Here is a 23,684-nt window from a genome sequence, read left to right as displayed (position 1 = left end):
TAAAGTACTTTTTTGCAGGGTCGTAGGGTAGCCCCATAAGCTCCTAAAGTTGTCGATGGATTACCACAGTATACACGTCATTCACACGGAGCCTGCAGAGTCCATTTTTTAATACAAACAATTTGATCTTGTCCCCTGCCTGACTGTTGACGATGGTTGCCAAATCTTCTATCCTGTGTAGACCGTTCATAATTTCAATTTTAGTCTCTGTCTGATCAGGCCTTGTCCTACGAATAGCAAATTCATTGTCGCTGTAAAGGTTCAGCCATACGGGCCTGATACTTATCGATTTCAGGGCAAGTCTCGTGTCCTGCCCTAGGTAATCGTCAAAAATCGTAGGCTTCTCTATATCCGTGACATACAGCTGTCTCATGTTTATTCTTAAAGAAAAGATGAGCATTTACTCATACAACCCGAAAGCAAAGTATGCACCCAACCATGGGAGATATTTGGAGAGACTTAAGGGGGATGACCTTTCAGTGCAGAACATCGTTATTGATGCTCAAGGGTCCTCGTTCAGAGTGAAATTTCCAGACATCCTTATCGACTATGAATTCCATTCTGGCACTAGCAGGCTAGTGAAGGAGTGGAACAGCCACCCTTTCAGTCTCTGGTCCACTTAACTTAATTTTGCTACCTACTGTGCAACATCAGCTTGCCGTATTTCCATGCAGCATCTTACCTCCGAGTTGCCTATGGTTTGTGCCGTGTATCGATTTCACGCCTATTTCCAAATCCGTAAAATTCTATCGGAGTTTGACATTTGTCTACCGGGCTCAGTTAGATTTCGACGTCTAAACAACCCCTTCAACAAACAAAAACTCCAGCAACTGGCTCGCGATTTTGGAGTACCTGGTAGTGAGCAGGAGTGGAAGAACGAAACCATCTTCAGTAGTTGGCAACTTCATCGCAAAGATTATCCTGGTTCAGGCCCTAGCTATCTTGACGAGGACTCGTGGAGTCGCTGGATCATTGAAAAATCCCAGGGCCTCACTCGTATTGGTATTAAACGGTTATCCCAAAGCGTGCGCTTCTATGCCTACCTAATTCTCGAAAGCCAGGCAAATGCAAGATCTGGAATCATTGGAAACCAAGGCAGCGCAATTGATGCTCAACACCTGTACCTGACGACATTTGAGGACGTCATAATTAGACCTAGCGACACGGGTAAGGAAATTGCCGAATTTCAAAATGTGCTGAAATACGCGCGGTCCAAGGTGGATTTTATTGTTGCTCATGGCGTCTATATGATCCCAAGTGACATGAGCCTTCATATTGGAAATGTTGTGAATTTCACGAACAAAATTCTCATCAGCAAGGATTATTTTTCAATTGGTATAAATCCGAAGATCAACGCTAAGCAGGCTGACATCATTGTTGATATTAAGCGCCGCCCTCCACAGGTGAGCCACGTGATCCCTAAACATGAGAAGCACAGGGTGGAGACGCAGACTACGCTAGCAATAGAGGCCGAAAAACACGATGACAACAAAGCTGCCTTAATTACAACTGGGGTAGTCGTTATTTTACTGTACATTTGATTGAAGAAATAAAAGTGCTCCTGCTGAGCCGCTAGGCGATCTAGTGTGTTTTGATCAACACATTAGACTAATATTTACGATAGTTTGCCTCTCTTCCCAACGTACGCCACAACAAAAGCGACGGCAGCAGCGATTGTCATGTAGAGGTGTTTGACTGCGTATTCAACAACTTTTGCTGCTACTCTAAAAAAGAACGAGACAACCGTGCCAATAATCCCTGGTAGCGCCGCACCTGCCTTACCTGCCAGGTATTTCAAACATTTTCCAAGCCTTTCTAGCTGTTTTTGCAAAAAGCCCTTCCCTGCGGCACTTCCTGCTGCAGCAGCACCCGCTCCTCCACCACCTGTAACTGCGAGTACGATGGTGGAAATCAGTAGACCAACAGGCGAGACGATGCTTGCTATAGTAATCCCCTGCTCCTTTAACAAGATTCGAAGCTTTTCAGCCAGAGATTTATCGCCTTCTGCGATTTTCATCAGTGTTTCCTTAATAGATTTCAGTTGGCTCTGAATGTCAGATGATAGTAAACCGTGTGCTTCTCGTACTGCTTTCTTTTGATCTTGAAGTCGTTCTAGATCTTCCCTAGCCCTTGCAATGTCTTCGTTCCAGATAGGTTGCTGTTCCTCTGATACTCCAGGTGTAGCTTTCTTCGTCTTAAGCCTTTTCACCTTGGATTCTGCTTTTGCGATCTCGCTGTCGTAGAAGATCATCTTGCTTTTCAAGTGCTTCAGGTTACCCCTTAGCGTTTAAAACTCGAGGTTGAGCCCTCTTCTTTCACGCTCTGTGAAGGCTTCGCTGGCGCCAAAGGGAGTTTCTTCGATCAGGCTCTTCGTTTCATGAAGGACGTTCTCGAGCATCGGCAGCATTTCGATATTATCGGCCTTCTCTTCAACGTGAACAATCTCGTTAAGGAGTTTCTGAGCCATTGCTTTACTGACTTTGTTTGGTGTAGTATAGTCGGTAAACCCCATGGCTCGCAAGCGATTTGTACCTAACCTCCTCCGTATCTCGGCAACGCTCCTCATTTCACCATGCCTTTTCGTGATCTCTATGCCATCGAAAAGATTGTCTCGAGATTGGCTGCCCCAGCTCCTCACCAAGGTGTTCGTAAAGATCGTCGACCTTTGATTTTAGTAGCTCTTCCCTCTGCCTTGTCGCGGTGTCTCGTGCTCTTGCTGAGCCGCTAGGCGATTGACCCTGCTCTTGCTCCTGATCTGGCGTTAGCGTGGAGCTGGCATCAGGCTGAAGCCTACTGAAAGATCCATCCTCGTCTGGAATGTTTTCCTCTGGCGTAATGTCGTCTCCTTCGTATATTTGATTAACCGGCATTGCATTTATTTGAAACGAAAATCAGCTAATAATAAAGCATGAGTAACATATTCGGAACTAAGCTCGATCCCTACGCGGAGATTAAAACAATGATGGCTATGAAAGGGAAGAAGCAGCGTGTAAAAGTAAGTCATGTGCCTAGTACGATTAATCAAAACGATGACTTGTATGTTGACATCCCCAACATGGGACAGAACGATGTAATTTTTCCAGGCAGTATCAAACTACTTTTCGATCTGGAACTTACGGGAACAAACACGAAGCGCACTATCGTCAGCAATATAGGTAAATCCTTGGTTCAAAATCTTCGTATCACTTTGAATGGCAACGAGGTGCAAAATATTAGCGACTACAGGTTGCTCGCTACCTACAAGGACCTATGGTTGCCCAAGTTTGATCGGGAAAACAACTTGATCCTAGAGGGAATCAATCCCAACGACGGTACAATCCACGCCCTACAGGTAAAAGCAACTGATCATGCAGGCACGGACGAGGAAAAAGCGATCGTCGCAGCCTATGGCAGCACCTTTTGTATTCCTCTAGGAAAAATGTTTGAATTGACACGAGCCTTGCCGTTTTGCCAGGCAGGATTATACGACAGGCTGCAATTCGTTATACATTTTGCATCATATGTTGACGTTATCAAAGATGGAGGTACGGCAGCTGTTGGAAATACCGCAGCTAAAGCACCGGATGCCGCGTATAAGATCACTAATATCACACTAGAGTTTGACAAGGTTAATAACGAGGGTCTCGCGAGCGCTATGATGTCACGGTATAGTCGTTTTGCGCTACCCTATGAAAGGGTTCTCCGTAGCAAGGTTGTCACGATGAAAAAGGCTGACACAAGCTACAATTTGCAAATTGATACGCCTGCAAAAATTTGAAAGGCGTTTTACTGCTCTTTGTAGACCCTGGAAAAGTGAAGGCTTACTCGGGCGCTAACGAGGTGTTTTATAACCCAAAGAACGAAAAAATCTCGATCACTGTCGAGGGTGAGCCTAATGAACTCTACACGCACGCGATGCTCCCGAAAGATCACCTCGAGCAGATCGTAAACTTATTCGGTAGCCACGACTCGGAGGTGACGATTGGGCAGTTCTTCACAGAGAGATACGCCCTGTTTGTTGATTTCCGAGCATCACCTGATCATAGTCTCCACGGTTCCGGAAGGCAATTACAGAGATTGTCAGACGGTATAACATTGCATATGACAAAGAAGGCAGACGGAACAACCGGGAATATTAAATGCTACGTTTTCCTACTTCAGGATGCTCAGCTGAAAATCTTAGATGGCCGTTATCACTCTGTGGAATACTGAAAATAAATGGTAGTGACCTCAATTTTGTATTTACCCTATTGGATAAATACAAAATAATATGGAAAACAAGAGCTGTTCAAAGTGTAAAAGGAGCCTTTTACTAGATGCATTCAAGGAGACGAAAACGACAAAAACATGCATCAAATGCCTCGATGTTAACAAAGCGTCACGGGAACGTACAAAGTGCCGCATAAAAAGCAGAGGGCCTTGTGTAAGGAGTGCAAGGGTAGTCAAATCTGCGCACATGAAAAAAGGAAATCCAGGTGCAAGGAGTACAAGGGCCGTCAAATCTTCCCTCATGAAAGGCGAAGATCTCAATGCAAGGAGTGCAAGGGCCGTCAAATCTGCCCTTCATGAAAGAATAAGATCTCAGTGTAAGGAGTGCAAGGGCAGTCAAATCTGCCCTCATGAAAGGCGAAGATCTCAATGTAAGGAGTGCAAGGGCAGTCAAATCTGCCCTCATGAAAGGCGAAGATCTCAATGTAAGGAGTGCAAGGGCTGTGAAATCTGCCCTCATGAAAGAATAAGATCCTATTGCAAGGAGTGCAAGGGCTGTGAAATCTGCCCTCATGAAAGAATAAGATCCTATTGCAAGGAGTGCAAGGGCAGTCAAATCTGCACTCATGAAAGAATAAGATCTCAATGTAAAGAATGTGGAGGCGGAGGCATTTGTGAACATCAAAAAAGGAAATACAGGTGCAAGAAATGCAAGAAGGTTAAACAATAAATGGCAACTATCGGTGTTCTTGTGGCTGGTGCTGCGATTAATGCATTAGCCTTTAGCGGATCAAATTTCGTGTTCAGTAAGCTGTCAGGCCATGGCGAAGAGGAACGGAAACGGCATGATAAAGCAATTGAACAACTTCAAGCAGCTCAGCAACAGTGGGTAAGAGATCGGCAGGCAAAGATCGATTGGTATAACCATCAACGAGAGCTTAAAAGGCAAGCTGGAGAGAGCTTGAAGGAGCTCGGTGAAGGCATGAGGGTGTACTATATCGCAACGATCGAAAAAGCTCCAGAACTATCCGATTTTTACACACCTTTCAAGCAACAACAAGACGGTGAGCTGACGTTCATCGTTGGATACTTAGCCCTCCTTGGTTCGTACAAGTTCGCCTAGCGGCTGTGTCAGCGGTTATATGTAAAATGTTTTCGACATGTAATAAACATGTCGAAAGGAGTACCACATATTCCCACAGAGAAGGAGGTAGGACCTAAAAGGATTGATTACCCGCATTTTACCATTAAAATCCTGATGAAATGCACCAATTTGACTTGCTCTACATGCCTCATGACAAAGTCTACAGCAACGTGTACAAATATATCCTCACAGCATGAAACCTTCAAAAGCGATCAAGATGGTTGGGGTACCGCTTGTGAAAGACGGGCAGCACCCAGATCGCCTGGTGGCTCCGCAGGAGCAAGAAAAGCCTCTACCTGAGGACGGTCTTTACTTGTACCTGCTACAACCGGGAGAAGAGCATGGTGATGCTAGAAGACGTGCTACTGACGCTTGGTGGAGCAAAAAGACGTATAGACTCGACCGTATCGAGCAGCAACCAAACAACCGTGTGCTATATTACTTGCAAGACGGGCCAGAGCGGAGCTTTGTTTCAGAAGAACTTATGGAAATTCCGGAAGATGTTCAGGTACATCCCGAGCATGTTAAGGAGTGGTAAGCTGACGATATTTTTGTAGCCTCGTGAAGCTACAAAAAAGTTGAGTCTCGCTAGTCCTCGAGCGCAGGCACTATACACGCCAAGGCTCAACCACAGTTTTTTGTGATTCGAAAAAAGTCACAAAATTACTGGATCCAATAATGAACACCAAGTTGAGGAAGCCATGGATATTTTTCGCATAACTCTTCAATATCCCGAGTCGTGTTTACCAGTTTGCTGTCAGCGTCATCATTCACTGCATCTATCAGTCTATCATGGGCTCTTAAAAGAGCTTGATACACAGCTTTAATTACGCTCTCATTATCCATCTTTTCTTGTATATCAAGAGTCTAACTTGCATCCAACAATCTTGTAAGTTCTAGGATGCTCCAGTCTTACGTACAAGCAAGCGTGCTTGGACTTCTTGAGGTGAGCCTTAATAATGGAAATTTCTTTCCTACTTGAAATTACATCCTTCTCTTCATGAATGAGCTCAAACTCCTTCCGATTCTTCGGATACCAGACAAAAAGCTGTTTCATTTGATCCCTTACTGTTATTGGGATCTTCTTATATCTTTGTGTTAGTAGCCACAAGCTATGTCGTCTGTGTCTACGCGAAACAGCTTGTTCTAGCAACACACCACGAGTTTTGTCGAGACTCCTGTCGGCTATCATATCGTCAACGATAAACAACGTCTCTTCGCCCGCCAGCAACGACGACAGTTTTTGGATCCACTCGAACAGCTGCTCCTTGGGCTCCACCAGGAACACGTAGTCATCCCTCCATAGCGAGGATCTCTCCTGATAGGTCTTGTTCCAGCGGATTGTAGGGCAGAGAATGACAATGTTGTCGAAATGCTGCCTATACTCGTTCTCAAGCAAATCCAGGACACGCTGCGTCTTGCCACAGCTTGTCGGCCTGGTGAAGATTGCCGTATGCGGCTCTTTGACAATGTCTAGAGTCATTTTATTTCACTCGTGTATGCCCCGGGGCATACACGAACCTTGTAGACTTACTTAGGCTTTGTACGATATTTGCGGGAATCCAACCCTTTGCTACCGCCAGTTCCCGCGAGCCTCGACCCGCTAAGAAGTAAGCCAACATCTTCAGCACGTCGTTAGTGTCCATCTTGGTTGACGGGCTCGTGATGCTCAGGAACTTCTTCCCGGTCATGGCGTAAGTGAACGTAAAGCCTAGGTCCACGACTGTTTCATAGATCATGTCGAGGACTTCTTTTTGCATGGGTGTCACGGTGTTGTCATTTATTATAGGTTATCGCATCTTGAAAATGTCGATATCAGGTTGACGCTCTTTGCGTTGTTTTTGCGTGTGCTGCTGAGACGGGCTTCGCCCTTCCGCTGACACGGGCGCACGTACTCCTGTGGAGACGGGCTTCACCCTTCCGCTGACACGGCCGCTACGGGTTGCTTACGTATGCAATAGACTGCCACGCAAGCGGTAAGTACGGCAATACCTGCTGCGCCATAGAGATATGCACTGTCCGGGAACTTGTGAGGACCTGCGACAGGTTCCTGATCATCTTGTGAAGTACTTTTGCCCACGTTCTTCTGTAAGTCAGCCTTGTTCTTGCAATTCCATTCAGCAAGTCTCTTGCCAGCAGCAACACGGCCCTCATTCTTCTTGGATATGACTTGGCTAGATTGTGTTTGTTCTTCACTCATTTATCTTGTAAGTCGTGAGACGTACAAAAATCACTTCTTTTTTTACATCAAGACGGCTAGAAGATATTGATCATTGTAATAGACTGCCACGCAAGCGGTAAGTACGGCGCCATAGACATATGCACTGTCCGGGAACTTGTGAGGACCTGCGACAGGTTCCTGATCATCTTGCGAAGTACTATTGCCCACGTTCTTCTGTAACTCAGCCTTGTTCTTGCGATTCCATTCAGCAAGTCTCTTGCCAGCAGCAACACGACCCTCATTCTTCTTGGATATGACTTGGCTAGATTGTGTTTGTTCTTCACTCATTTATCTTGTAAGTCGTGAGACGTACAAAAATCACTTCTTTTTTACATCAAGACGGCTAGATCTTGATCATTCAAAGAATACATCTGGAGGCCTTCAAACCTTTTCTGCCAGCGTATCCTATCGCGTTCTTATACGAAGTCCTCGCAAAATTACACGCCTGTGGTGGAAAGCGATCAGCTTCTGGTGTCAGGATTACCCAAGCGCGTGAGTGGGAGTCACCGTAAATTCTGTACCAATCTGTGTACCGTGGTTTTAATCTGCCTATTTTCCCCTTGCTTACACTATCAATATTTTCACGATTGCTCATGCGTATCTTTGATAGACTGCTCCCCATCTTTTTCTTGCTGTTCGTCATCTCGCTTTTCATCTGTCTTGGACACATGCTTCACGGAGAGCTGAGTGTGATTAATTGTATGAGCAGCAACCAATAGTGGCGCTAGAAATTTTCCAAAGGCAGAGTAAACGAGAATGCCTAAATCCGACATGGAGTCCTTGATAATCGGATCTTCCTCGATGTCTTTTTTCAGACCCTCCGCACTATCGAGTTGAACAACATTACCTACGGCCTTCGCGTACATGCTAATCGCATGCATAGAGAGTGCCTTGGCGGTTTTTCCTCCCTTTTCGTGGAGCTCTCGTTGAACATAGTCGGCGTGCGCCTTGTCGATCGCCTCCTCAGGAGCTTTGTCGACAAATCCTTCGGTACTTTTTTGGGGTAAGAGATGCGATTTCCCTTGGCTTATCACATCCTTTAAGGTTTGGCGTTTGTCGATAGGTTTTTCTTTGGCTTGAAAGGCTTCCGCAGGTGTGTCTACAACATCAAATATAGCTGTAATCTCACTCATCTTTATTAATACCCTTCTATAGCGCAAAAAGTAGTGCACGATAAAGACGTACGGAAGGATTATTGCTACAGTGAGGCCTATGTCGTTCATCATTTTTATTTTTCAAAACAAAACCGTCGCAAGGGAACCCTCTAGGTTTTTGTTGTTTTTGTTGTTGTTGTTGTTTGAACCCAGAGGGTTTTTGATTCTGTGAGTATACCACTCAGAGCCTTTGGTTCACCATATCCGAGGTGTTTTTTCAATGCTGTCCTGCTTTGCAGGCTTAGCGTACTTGCTCTTTATACAGAATGTCGTGCTTGTACTACGCATTAACGAAACCCACCTTTTTAAATTAGCACTTTCAGAGGCCGTTCCTAGCACTGACACTTAACCGGCATTTGGCACAATTTTTTCCCGACTGGCACAATTTTTTCCGTCGTGGCACAGTGTGGGAGAAACCGGGGCGAGACGGACGCTTCCAGTTAGGACGTGCTCTCGCCTGCGCACCCCTACCCTTCCGCCAGGACCTAAGCCTGCTCCCACAATTTTACTATAATTCGAGCTTCGTATAAAGGCTATTCAGTATCACCTTGAGTACTACCTGTGTGAAAATTCACGCATCACCGGCTAGCTCATTTGCGCATCATGCAGAAAACCTCTTGCTTATTCAAAAATGATAAAAATTTTTGAATGGATAAGGCAAATGAGATTTATCTTGTTGCTACCGCTTCATACTGAAGAGGAGTGACTCGAAGTTGCGAGAGAAAAAAAAACTATTCAACGCGACTTACAATTCCAAAGGCACGGTATGTATACCATCCTCGAGTACCTTCCGCTTATCATAAAACGCCGAGAGGCCCAGCCTGTTTTGTTCGTACGTAACCATCCCCTGGTTGCGCACCCGGAAACCTACGTTTTTCGCAGTGCCAATAGAGCCATTCATTCTTATACCTCTCCCATGTCATAGCGTTCTGCTTCTTCGACATCCCCTTACACGAAAACTTTGTGCCCTCTTTCCCTTCGACGAAATAGCACTTGGTTGTGTCAGCGATCATTCTGAAACCTATAAACTCAAGCTTAAACAGACCTCCTGTTCGACTCGAGTAGTTATCGGTGACGAGCCATTTTTTTACGTCTTTGTAGTACTCGTCAAGCAGTTCAGGGCGAACGACATCTCGCAACTCTTCTCCAGAGATGGCAAAATAGGCACTGTCTGTATCCATGTAAATATATTCAAAGTCTCGACGATCCACGTACTTGTCGATGAAGTCATAATAGAACTCAAGCATGCGCAATTTGGCCAGCTGGTACACCGCAATACCGCACTGGTACGCTCTGAATAATATGCACCTTGTGTTTGCTTTCTCTGATCTCGTACGCATCTCCTATTTCTTCAAGATCTTCGAGGTATGGCGATCTCATCGCTGCATCCAACTTCTTTTTATCTCTCGTAAAGGTGGTGTTCGCGTGCCTCGCTAGATCTTCGATCATTTTTCCATAGAACGAGTTCCCTTTCAGCTTTGCCGTATCACCTCGAGTGTACTTGATGAATTGGTGAAAAGCAGTCACTTTCAGGCCATGATCAAGGTACCACTTGAGCAAGGGTGTGTACAGCAAGATCTTTTCAGCTTTCATCAACCCTAGGAGCTTATGTGTACCAGGCATAAGCTTTCGCCCTGTGGCGGTCATGTACTCGTGCATGTGCTCTGGAATCTGGTCAAAGGGTATCTCCTTGACCACGAATAGCGGAGACATTTCGCTAAACTTTTCATGCAGTTCCTTGGGCACTTCGATGTCGACCTGCGCAAAACCGAAGAGGGATCCATTTTGCACACCTTGTGTTAGTAGCTCGAGATTGTGTTTCGCTGTCGGTGTAGGCACCTTGATCAGCTTCTCCTTCCCACAAGGATAGTCTTGCATCAAAGTACTCGGATACAGCATGTTCAAGTCAAGCCCAAAAACAGTTTTGCACTTCCGTGGCTTCTGGTAGATGTGGGATCTTATACCCGTCACGTCTCTCTCGTGGTACCTACAGAACACGATGGCAGGCCCACCGACCATGCCCGTTTGCAAGAGCTCGTAGGCCTCATTCTTCGTGCACTCAGTGCAAGCCTTTTGCACCTTTTTGCACGCCTTGCAACTTTTTTCTTTGCATCCCCCTGCACATTTTACCTTGGATGTCTTGCACTTTTCCCCCTGCATGTCTTGCACTTTTTCCCCTTGCACGTCTCGCAATTCTCACCTTTCTTTCTCTTTCCACCACAACCCTCGCATGGCCTGCCGTTACACACCTCGCAAACGTTACCCTCATACTCTTTACACTGTTCTCGAGCTTTCTTGCACGCCTCGCAGCCCTCCCCATTGCACGGTTTGCTTTCACACTTGTGCTTGCATGGTTCTCCTGGCGCGTATAGCTCTAGCTTTGGATTCAGTCGTAGAGACTTGTTCAAGACGTAGCGCATCGATACGCCTGGAATGCTTACCGCGTCTTTCAAAATGTCTATCTCGTCGTCGTAGTACTGCAGCCTTGTCTTGTCCACGGCTTCGATGAAGGATTCCACGTCGGCTAGATTGTACTCGCGCAACCAGTCCATAATGGTGACGCAGCCTCGCTTGTAAAACTCTGCACGGAATGTTTCGTACTCATCAAGAGAGAGGGTGTTTTTCCCAATAAGACAACTATAGAAGTGTTCGTACGCCACGGGTCCGACGTGGTTTAGCTTGTCATAGCTCGTCAACCACTCGTATGGGAACACCAGCTTTTCGAGCTTGCAATCCAGAGACTTGCACCATCGGTAGTAGCTCAGACCAGGAGCGGGAAAATTTTTGATATCGAGAAATTTGAACCTCGAGGTCGTGAGGAACATGTAGTCGTTGTCTGTCTTCGCCACGTTGATCTTTTCGCTATCGTCTCTGACAATTTGATCAACAAAGTGCCGCTTGATCATGTTCAGGTCATACTTGCCACTGTTGAAGCCGATCACGGCCACTTGGTTAACCCACTCGTTCCATGCCTTCTGAGTCTTATTTGGAAGCATATCAAAATCATCGGGTCTCGGGAACATTCTCTCCACCTCTTTCACGATGAGGGCGTGTCTATTTTCGAGCTGTTTCACAAATCGTTCAACCAAGATCTTGGGATCATCGTCCTCCAGGAACGTTGGATCCCAGTTCAGACTATCGTGAATGGCGACGCTGACCGGTACATGCTCCGAGATGTATGTTAGATCGGATGTTTGCCGCTGGTGTAAAGGTGCTAGGAGGGCCTCGAAATCAAACAGGATGTAGTGAGGGTAGGGTCGAAATTTTTTCTTGAAGTACCTCTTGGCTTTGGGTGGGCTCTCACACTCCCACACTGTCACGAGGTTGTAGCCAAGTTTTCGGATGCCTTCCTCCTTAGACTTGGTGGCCGTATATCGATATTTATTCGTGTTTCTTCCTTGGCAGGGGCATCCGTGCCACTTGCAGCCGTAGTACTCATAGACTGTCTTGGTCTGAGGTTCATAGCCGTCTACAAGGTAGACTTGGTTTTCCTTTTTGCCATAGCGTATGACTCGTTCTCCTCCATCCCCACACAGCGCGTGATGGATGTGCCTTCCAGTTTCCCTCGACATGTGTTCGAGCCATTTACAAGCGTCATAACTGAAGCCCTCACCGTAAAAGACCTTCTCAGACTTGCTAGGCATGCGCTTGACCTTCTTACCTTTGCAGATGATAGTCGGCTTTTTTCCCTCGCACTCCTTCTTTGTGTGCCTTGTTAGATTTTCAGCTCTGGTGAGTCGCTGTTTTCAGACTTCGCATTCCCAGTGTTGGGTTAACACATCCATCTTTTTTTTAATGTAAAAACAGTGTCCATCCAACATGCCAAGGTTGATCGTGTCTAAATCTTTTTTGTAGTGATTCTGACCGTACACGAGTCTCCGGGGTGCCTTTTCAGAGTTTTTCCGGGGCTCAAAGACTCTGGTGTTAATTTTGAAACGCTTCGCTATCCCCTCAAAGTCAACGAGCTTCGTAGCACGTACATCTTCCCTCTTTAGTTTGGGATTCTCGTAGTACTCGCGTGCTAGTGCGAGAGCTGGCCGAGTAATGTACTTTTATTTTTGCTTTTTATCTTCACGTGAGTGTACGACCAGGCATCTCCAGACACACAAATTGTCGGTTCTTTCATCTTCTTTGTCGAAGCTGTAGATGCACCTCTTTTTTCGCAACCAGTCTGGCAAAGGTCCACATCCAAGTTAAGGCTCCCTCGTTGCTATGATCTTGATCTGCACATGCTGGAAGACTATTTTCCCTTCGTACGATCCTGGGGTCTCCATTGTTCTTTCTGGTAGCAAGTACACCTTTCCCCAAAACTCGTTATCTCCTAAATCTAATCGCTGCATTTCGCATTTTTCAACAAAGGCGTCGATGTCAGCTAGGCTCATAAGCGATCCTTCGCTTCCCTTGGTCTTGTGATACGGAGCCGTGCCACCTCCTGCTTCGAAGATGGTGCAAGCAAAACTGTAGACTACATTGACTCTCATGTCTATGTAGGGCGTAACTTTTCGCATGATGGCCTCCGTCAGTGGCTGATTAAGGTTTCTGTTGAACCGCCATGTCTTGACACGATTTCCGTCTTCCAACATCTGTGTGTCATTTTCGTCAAAAATGTGCTGAATGTCTTCGACGCCTTCGAATCGGTTTTTCTCTTGTGGGAACATGTGCTTGATGTCTTCGACTCCGCTGTATTCGTCTCCAGCATCGTAAAAGTCCTCTCGCGCTTCGGTTTCGATTTCGTCGTGCAGCGTCGTCCTTCCAGCAATTTGTTCCCTTGCTCTCTCATAATAAGAAGTAACAGTGTCTCGTACGTACGTAAGAGCGTCGTGAGTTGCTGCTACTGGCGCTGAGACAGCGCTATATAATTTACTAATTGCATTCTTGAACCAACTCATTTCTCTTTATTTTAGGTAGGTTCTAACCTCGAAAACAGCGGTCGCAATTTGAGTAGGGAATTTCCCTTTCTACTCAAACAGATTTGAGCATGCGCGTTTGTTGATGTCAGCAGTTTTGTCGAGTGCCGTCATTATTGATGATTTCACGTGACTTGTTTACTCATTTGAGGCATGATGAAATCTGTGACGTCACAGATTTTTTAGGGGTCTAAAAGCAGCGTTTTTTTAATAGGGCTTTGACCGTGGAAAACCAAAAACCTTCCTAAATTCCCTCCCCACTCTAGCTTGACTGTGGGACTTAATTAAACTAACCATGGACTGTGACCTGATAAATATGATGAATGAGACAATTAGACTCCAAGAAATGACATTCTTCTTAATTTGACGTGATTGCCGGAACTCAGCGATTACATTGTGTGCTGTGGTAGCGCTTCATTTAAAAACTTAGATAAATAAGTCATTCTTTACTGTGGGACCAATCCTAGCCGTTATCGCGCGCTGAAGAAGTAGCGGCAGTTTCAAAAACTACATTTCATTGATTTTCTAACGGTATCAATCCGCTTCAGTTACAACGGTTGCGTCACATATTCGTACGAACATGTATTTAGCGATATTTTTCTCATATTACTAGGTTGCATCGCTTTTAACAGTGAAACAATTGACTGCGGGAGTTAATTGACTGATTTTGGACTGTGACCTTATAAATGTTATAAGTGAGACAATTGGACTCCAAGAAATAACATTCTTCTTAATTTTACATGATTGTGGGAATTCAGTGATTACACTGGGCGCTGTGGTAGCGTTTCAATTAAAAATTTAGATAAATAAGTCATTTTTTACTGTGGGACCAATCCTAGCCGTTATCGCGCGCTGAAGAAATAGAGACAGTTTCACAAACTACATTTCATTGACTTTCTAACGGTGTCAATCCTTTTGAGTTACAACGGTTGCGTCACATATTCCTACCAACATGTATTTAGTGATTTTCTTCCGATATTACTAAGTTGTATCCCTTTTAACAGTGAAACGATTGACTGTGGGAATAAATTGAACTGATTCTGGATTTTGATCTTGTAAATGTGATAAATGAGCCAGTTTGACTACAAGAAATAACATTCTTCTTAATTTGACATGATTGCTGGAACTCAGTGATTACATTAGGCTCTGTGGTAGCGCTTTATATAAACGTTTAGATGAATAAGTCTTTTCTTACTGAGGGACCACTCCTAGCCGTTATCGCGCGCTGAAGAAATAGCGACAGTTTCAAAAACTACATTTCATTGACTTTCTAACGGTATCAATCCGCTTCAGTTACAACAGTTTAGTCACATACTCGTACCAACATGTATTTAGCGATAGTATTCGCATATTACTAGGTTCCATCGCTTTTAATAGTGAAACGATTGACTGCGGGACTTAATTGAACTAACTTTGGACTGTAACCTTATAAATGCGGTAAATGGGCCAGTTTGACTATAATAAACAACCTTCTTCTTAATTTGACATGATTGCTGGAATTTACCGATTTCACTGGGCGCTGTGATAGCACTTTATTTAAAAATTTAGATAAATAAGTCATTTTCTACTGTAGGATCAATCCTAACCGTTAGCGCGCGCCAAAGAAAGAGAGACAGTTTCAAAAACAACATTTCATTGTCTTTATAACGGTATCAGTCCGTTTCAAATACAACGGTTGCGTCACATATTCGTACCAAAATGTATTTAGCGATAATTTTCTGACATTACTAGGTTGCATCGCCTTTAACAGTGAAAGGATTGGCTGTGGGACTTAATTGAACTAATTTTGGACTTTGAAGTCATAAATGTGATAAATGAGACAATTGGACCCAAGAAATAACAATCTTCTTAATTTGACATGATTGCTGGAATTTACCGATTTCACTGGGCGCTGTGGTAGCGCTTTACTTAAAAATTCAGATAAATAAGTCATTTTTACTGTTGGATCAATCCTAGCCGTTAGCACGCGCTTAATAAATAGGAACAGTTTCGAAAACCACATTTCATTGACTTTCTAACAGTATCAATCCGTTTGAGTTACAACGGTTGCGTCACAAATTCGTACCAACATGTATTTAGTGATTTCTTTCCGATATTACTAAGTTGTATCGCTTTCAACAGTGAAACAATTGACTGTGGGACTTAATTGAACTGATTGTGGACTGTAACCTTGTAAATGTTATAAGTAAGACAATTGGACTCCAAGAAATAACATTCTTCTTAATTTGATATGATTGTGGGAACTCAGCGATTACACTGGACCCTGTGGTAGCGATTCATTTAAATATTTAGATAAATAAGTCGTTTTCACTGTGGGACCAATCCTAGCCGTTAGCGCACGCTGAAGATATAGAGACAGTTTCAAAACTCCATTTCATTGACTTTCTAACGGTGTCAATCCGTTTGAGTTACAACGGTTCGTCACACATTCGTACCAACATGTATTTAGTGATTTTTTTCCGATATTACTAAGTTGTAGCGCTTTCAACAGTGAAACGATAGACTGTGGCACTTACTTGAACTGATTATGGATTTTGAACTTAGAAATGTGATAAATGAGCCATTATGACTATAAGAAATAACACTCTTCTTAATTTGACATGATTCCTGGAACTCAGTGATTACATTAGGCTCTGTAGTAGCGCTTTATATAAAAGTTTAGATGAATAAGTCTTTTTTTACTGTGGGACCAATCCTAGCCGTTATCGCGTGCTGAAGAAATAGCGACAGTTTCAAAAACTACATTTCATTGAGTTTCTAACGGTATCAATCCGCTTCAGTTAAAGCAGTTTAGTCGCATACTCGTACCAACATGTATTTAGCGATAGTATTCGCATATTACTAGGTTCCATCGCTTTTAATAGTGAAACGATTGACTGCGGGACTTAATTGAACTAACTTTGGACTGTGACCTTATAAATGCAGTAAATGAGCCAGTTTGACTATAATAAACAACCGCCTTCTTAATTTGACATGATTGCTGGAATTTACCGATTTCACTGGGCGCTGTGGTACCACTTTATTTAAAAATTTAGATAAATAAGTCATTTTCTACTGTAGGATCAATCCTAACCGTTAGCGCGCGCCAAAGAAAGAGAGACAGTTTCAAAAACAACATTTCATTGTCTTTATAACGGTATCAGTCCGTTTCAATTACAACGGTTGCGTCACATATTCGTACCAAAATGTATTTAGCGATAATGTTCTGATATTACTAGGTTGCATCGCCTTTAACAGTGAAAGGATTGACTGTGGGACTTAATTGAACTAATTTTGGACTTTGAAGTCATAAATGTGATAAATGAGACAATTGGACCCAAGAAATAACAATCTTCTTAATTTGACATGATTGCTGGAATTTACCGATTTCACTGGGCGCTGTGGTAGCGCTTTACTTAAAAATTCAGATAAATAAGTCATTTTTACTGTGGGACCAATCCTAGCCGTTAGCGCGCGCTTAATAAATAGGAACAGTTTCGAAAACCACATTTGATTGACTTTCTAACAGTATCAATCCGTTTGAGTTACAACGGTTGCGTCACAAATTCGTACCAACATGTATTTAGTGATTTTTTTCCGATATTACTAAGTTGTATCGCTTTCAACAGTGAAACAATTGACTGTGGGACTTAATTGAACTGATTTTGGACTTTGATGTTGTAAATGTGATAAATGAGCCAGTTTGACTACAAGAAATAACATTCTTCTTAATTTGACATGATTGCTGGAACTCAGCGGTTACATTGGGCGCTGTGGTAGCGCTTTATTTAAAAATTAAGATAAAAAGTTCAGTTTTTACTGTGGAACCAATCCTAGACGTTATCGCGCGCTGAAGAAATAGAGACAGTTTCAAATACTACATTTCACTGGCTTTCTAACGGTATCAATCCGCTTCAGTTACAACGGTTGCGTCACATATTCGTACCAACATGTATTTAGCGATATTTTTCTGATATTACTAGGTTGATTCGCTTTTAACAGTGAAACGATTGACTGTGGGACTTAATTGAACTGTTTGTGGACTGTGACCTTGTAAATGTTATAAGTAAGACAATTGGACTCCAAGAAATAACATTCTTCTTAATTTGATATGATTGTGGGAACTCAGCGATTACACTGGACCCTGTGGTAGCGAATCATTTAAAAATTTAGATAAATAAGTCATTTTTACTGTGGGACCAATCCTAGCCGTTAGCGCGCGCTTAATAAATAGGAACAGTTTCGAAAACTACATTTTATTGACTTTCTAACAGTATCAATCCGTTTGAGTTACAACGGTTGCGTCACAAATTCGTACCAACATGTATTTAGTGATTTTTTTCCGATATTACTAAGTTGTATCGCTTTCAACAGTAAAACAATTGACTGTGGGACTTAATTGAACTGATTTTGAACTTTGATCTTGTAAATGTGATAAATGAGCCAGTTTGACTACAAGAAATAACATTCTTCTTAATTTGACATGATTGCTGGAACTCAGCGGTTACATTGGGCGCTGCGGTAGCGCTTTATTTAAAAATTAAGATAAAAAGTTCAGTTTTTACTGTTGAACCAATCCTAGAGGTTATCGCGCGCTGAAGAAATAGAGACAGTTTCAAATACTACATTTCACTGGCTTTCTAAAGGTATCAATCCGCTTCAGTTACAACGGTTGCGTCACATATTCGTACCAACATGTATTTAGCGATATTTTTCTGATATTACTAGGTAGATTCGCTTTTAACAGTAAAAAGATTGACTGTGGGACTTAATTGAACAGATTGTGGACTGTAACCTTGTAAATGTTATAAGTAAGACAATTGGACTCCAAGAAATAACATTCTTCTTAATTTGATATGATTGTGGGAACTCAGCGATTTCACTGGACCTTGTGGTAGCGATTCATTTAAATATTTAGATAAATAAGTCGTTTTTACTGTTGGACCAATCCTAGCCGTTAGCGCACGCTGAAGATATAGAGACAGTTTCAAAACTCCATTTCATTGACTTTCTAACGGTGTCAATCCGTTTGAGTTACAACGGTTCGTCACACATTCGTACCAACATGTATTTAGTGATTTTTTTCCGATATTACTAAGCTGTAGTGCTTTCAACAGTGAAACGATAGACTGTGGCACTTACTTGAACTGATTTTGGATTTTGACCTTAGAAATGTGATAAATGAGCCATTATGACTACAAGAAATAACACTCTTCTTAATTTGACATGATTGCTGGAACTCAGTGATTACATTAGGCTCTGTGGTAGCGCTTTATTTAAAAATTAAGATAAAAAGTTCAGTTTTTACTGTTGAACCAATCCTAGAGGTTATCGCGCGCTGAAGAAATAGAGACAGTTTCAAATACTACATTTCACTGGCTTTCTAACGGTAACAATCCGCTTCAGTTACAACGGTTGCGTCACATATTCGTACCAACATGTATTTAGCGATATTTTTCTGATATTACTAGGTAGATTCGCTTTTAACAGTAAAAAGATTGACTGTGGGACTTAATTGAACAGATTGTGGACTGTAACCTTGTAAATGTTATAAGTAAGACAATTGGACTCCAAGAAATAACATTCTTCTTAATTTGATATGATTGTGGGAACTCAGCGATTACACTGGACCTTGTGGTAGCGATTCATTTAAATATTTAGATAAATAAGTCGTTTTTACTGTGGGACCAATCCTAGCCGTTAACGCACGCTGAAGATATAGAGACAGTTTCAAAACTCCATTTCATTGACTTTCTAACGGTGTCAATCCGTTTGAGTTACAACGGTTCGTCACACATTCGTACCAACATGTATTTAGTGATTTTTTTCCGATATTACTAAGCTGTAGTGCTTTCAACAGTGAAACGATAGACTGTGGCACTTACTTGAACTGATTTTGGATTTTGACCTTAGAAATGTGATAAATGAGCCATTATGACTACAAGAAATAACACTCTTCTTAATTTGACATGATTGCTGGAACTCAGTGATTACATTAGGCTCTGTGGTAGCGCTTTATATAAAAGTTTAGATGAATAAGTCTTTTCTTACTGTGGGACCAATCCTAGCCGTTATCGCGCGCTGAAGAAATAGCGACAGTTTCAAAAACTACATTTCATTGACTTTCTAACGGTATCAATTCGCTTCAGTTACAACAGTTTAGTCACATACTCGTACCAACATGTATTTAGCGATAGTATTCGCATGTTACTAGGTTCCATCGCTTTTAATAGTGAAACGATTGACTGCGGGACTTAATTGAACTAACCTTGGACTGTAACCTTATAAATGCTGTAAATGAGCCAGTTTGACTATAATAAACAACCTTCTTCTTAATTTGACATGATTGCTGGAATTTACCGATTTCACTGGGCGCTGTGGTAGCGCTTTATTTAAAAATTAAGATAAAAAGTTCAGTTTTTACTGTGGAACCAATCCTAGACGTTATCGCGCGCTGAAGAAATAGAGACAGTTTCAAATACTACATTTCATTGTCTTTATAACGGTATCAGTCCGTTTCAAATACAACGGTTGCGTCACATATTCGTACCAAAGTGTATTTAGCGATAATTTTCTGACATTACTAGGTTGCATCGCCTTTAACAGTGAAAGGATTGACTGTGGGACTTAATTGAACTGATTGTGGACTGTAACCTTGTAAATAATATAAGTAAGACAATTGGACTCCAAGAAATAACATTCTTCTTAATTCGATATGATTGTGGGAACTCAGCGATTACACTGGACCCTGTGGTAGCGATTCATTTAAATATTTAGATAAATAAGTCGTTTTTACTGTGGGACCAATCCTAGCCGTTAGCGCACGCTGAAGATATAGAGACAGTTTCAAAACTCCATTTCATTGACTTTCTAACAGTATCAATCCGGTTGAGTTACAACGGTTCGTCACACATTCGTACCAACATGTATTTAGTGATTTTTTTCCGATATTACTAAGTTGTAGCGCTTTCAACAGTGAAACGATAGACTGTGGCACTTACTTGAACTGATTTTGGATTTTGACCTTAGAAATGTGATAAATGAGCCATTATGACTATAAGAAATAACACTCTTCTTAATTTGACATGATTGCTGGAACTCAGTGATTACATTAGGCTCTGTGGTAGCGCTTTATATAAAAGTTTAGATGAATAAGTCTTTTTTTACTGTGGGACCAATCCTAGCCGTTATCGCGCGCTGAAGAAATAGCGACAGTTTCAAAAACTACATTTCATTGACTTTCTAACGGTATCAATCCGCTTCAGTTAGAACAGTTTAGTCACATACTCGTACCAACATGTATTTAGCGATAGTATTCGCATATTACTAGGTTCCATCGCTTTTAATAGTGAAACGATTGACTGCGGGACTTAATTGAACTAACTTTGGACTGTGACCTTATAAATGCAGTAAATGAGCCAGTTTGACTATAATAAACAACCGCCTTCTTAATTTGACATGATTGCTGAAATTTACCGATTTCACTGGGCGCTGTGGTAGCACTTTATTTAAAAATTTAGATAAATAAGTCATTTTCTACTGTAGGATCAATCCTAACCGTTAGCGCGCGCCAAAGAAAGAGAGACAGTTTCAAAAACAACATTTCATTGTCTTTATAACGGTGTCAGTCCGTTTCAATTACAACGGTTGCGTCACACATTCGTACCAACATGTATTTAGTGATTTTTTTCCGATATTACTAAGTTGTATCGCTTTCAACAGTGAAACGATTGACTGTGGGACTTAATTGAACTGATTGTGGACTGTGACCTTGTAAATGTTATAAGTAAGACAATTGTACTCCAAGAAATAACATTCTTCTTAATTTGAAATGATTGTGGGAACTCAGCGATTACACTGGACCCTGTGGAAGCGATTCATTTAAAAATTTAGATAAATAAGTCATTTTTACTGTGGGACCAATCCTAGCCGTTAGCGCGCTTAATAAATAGGAACAGTTTCGAAAACTACATTTCATTGACTTTCTAACAGTATCAATCCGTTTGAGTTACAACGGTTGCGTCACAAATTCGTACCAACATGTATTTAGTGATTTTTTTCCGATATTACTATGTTGTATCGCTTTCAACAGTGAAACAATTGACTGTGGGACTTAATTGAACTGATTTTGAACTTTGATCTTGTAAATGTGATAAATGAGCCAGTTTGACTACAAGAAATAACATTCTTCTTAATTTGACATGATTGCGGGAACTCAGCGGTTACATTGGGCGCTGTGGTAGCGCTTTATTTAAAATATAAGATAAAAAGTTCAGTTTTTACTGTTGAACCAATCCTAGAGGTTATCGCGCGCTGAAGAAATAGAGACAGTTTCAAATACTACATTTCACTGGCTTTCTAACGGTATCAATCCGCTTCAGTTACAACGGTTGCGTCACATATTCGTACCAACATGTATTTAGCGATATTTTTCTGATATTACTAGGTAGATTCGCTTTTAACAGTAAAAAGATTGGCTGTGGGACTTAATTGAACTGATTGTGGACTGTGACTTTGTAAATGTTATAAGTAAGACAATTGGACTCCAAGAAATAACATTCTTCTTAATTTGATATGATTGTGGGAACTCAGCGATTACACTGGACCCTGTGGTAGCGATTCATTTAAAAATTCAGATAAATAAGTCATTTTTACTGTGGGACCAATCCTTGCCGTTAGTGCGAGCTGAAGATATAGAGACAGTTTTAAAAACTCCATTTCATTGAGTTTCTAACGGTGTCAATGCGTTTGAGTTACAACGGTTGCGTCACACATTCGTACCAACATGTATTTAGTGATTTTTTTCCAAAATTACTAAGTTGTATCGCTTTCAACAGTGAAACGATGTACTGTAGCACTTACTTGAACTGATTTTGGATTTTGACCTTATAAATGTGATAAATGAGCCATTATGACTACATGAAATAACATTCTTCTTAATTTGACATGATTGCTGGAATTCAGCGCTTACATTGGTCGCTGTGGTAGCGCTTTATTTAAAAATTAAGATAAAAAGTTCAGTTCTTACTGTGGAACCAATCCTAGACGTTATCGCGCGCTGAAGAAATAGAGACAGTTTCAAATACTACATTTCACTGGCTTTCTAACGGTATCAATCCGCTTCAGTTACAACGGTTGCGTCACATATTCGTACCAACATGTATTTAGCGATATTTTTCTGATATTACTAGGTAGATTCGCTTTTAACAGTGAAACGTTTGACTGTGGGACTTAATTGAACAGATTTGGGACTTTGACCTTATAAATGCGGTAAATGAGCAAGTTTGACTATAATAAATAACATTCTTCTTAATTTCACATGATTGCTGGAACTCAGCGATTACACTGGACCCTGTGGTAGCGATTCATTTAAAAATTTAGATAAATAAGTCATTTCCTACTGTGGGACCAATCTTAACCGTTAGCGCGCGCCGAAGAAAGAGAGACAGTTTCAAAAACATCATTTCATTGTCTTTTTAACGGCATCAACCCGTTTCAATTACAACGGTTGCGTCACATATTCGTACCAAAATGTATTTAGCGATAATTTTCTGATATTACTAGTTTGCATCGCCTTTAACAGTGAAAGGATTGACTGTGGGACTTAATTGAACTAATTTTGGACTTTGAAGTCATAAATGTGATAAATGAGACAATTGGACCCAAGAAATAACAATCTTCTTAATTTGACATGATTGCTGGAATTTACCGATTTCACTGGGTGCTGTGGTAGCGCTTTACTTAAAAATTTAGATAAATAAGCCATTTTTTACTGTGATAGCAATCATAGCTGTTATCGCGCACTTAATAAATAGGAACAGTTTCAAAAACTACATTTTATTGATTTTCTAATAATATCAATCCGTTTGAGTGACAGTTGCGTCACAAATTCGTACCAACATGTATTTAGCGATATTTTTCTGATACCACTAGGTTGCATCCCTTTTAGCAGTGAAACAATTGGCTGTGCGACTTAATTGAAATGATTTTGGACTTTGAACTTATGAATGTGATAAATGAAACAATTGAACTCCAGGAAATAACATTCTTCAGATATTGGCATGATTGCCTGAACTCAGTAGTTACACTGG

At 41.8% G+C, this 23,684-nt stretch overlaps 1 protein-coding gene across 1 annotated transcript; it reads left to right on the top strand.

The window, feature by feature from the left end:
• The first annotated feature begins 4,480 nt into the window (after nt 1–4,480).
• Nucleotides 4,481–4,929, top strand: LOC130614731 (zinc finger protein 420-like). Its single transcript, XM_057436174.1, has one exon. It carries the CDS (start codon nt 4,490–4,492, stop codon nt 4,916–4,918), a length of 429 nt encoding a protein of 142 aa, XP_057292157.1. The 5' UTR covers nt 4,481–4,489; the 3' UTR covers nt 4,919–4,929.
• Nucleotides 4,930–23,684: the final 18,755 nt, after the last annotated feature.

The sequence above is a fragment of the Hydractinia symbiolongicarpus genome, chromosome 11, assembly GCF_029227915.1.
Source record: "Hydractinia symbiolongicarpus strain clone_291-10 chromosome 11, HSymV2.1, whole genome shotgun sequence".
NCBI lineage: Eukaryota > Metazoa > Cnidaria > Hydrozoa > Anthoathecata > Hydractiniidae > Hydractinia > Hydractinia symbiolongicarpus.
The sequence above is the reverse complement of the archived record's forward strand: the minus strand, read 5'-3'. Positions and strand labels throughout refer to the sequence as shown.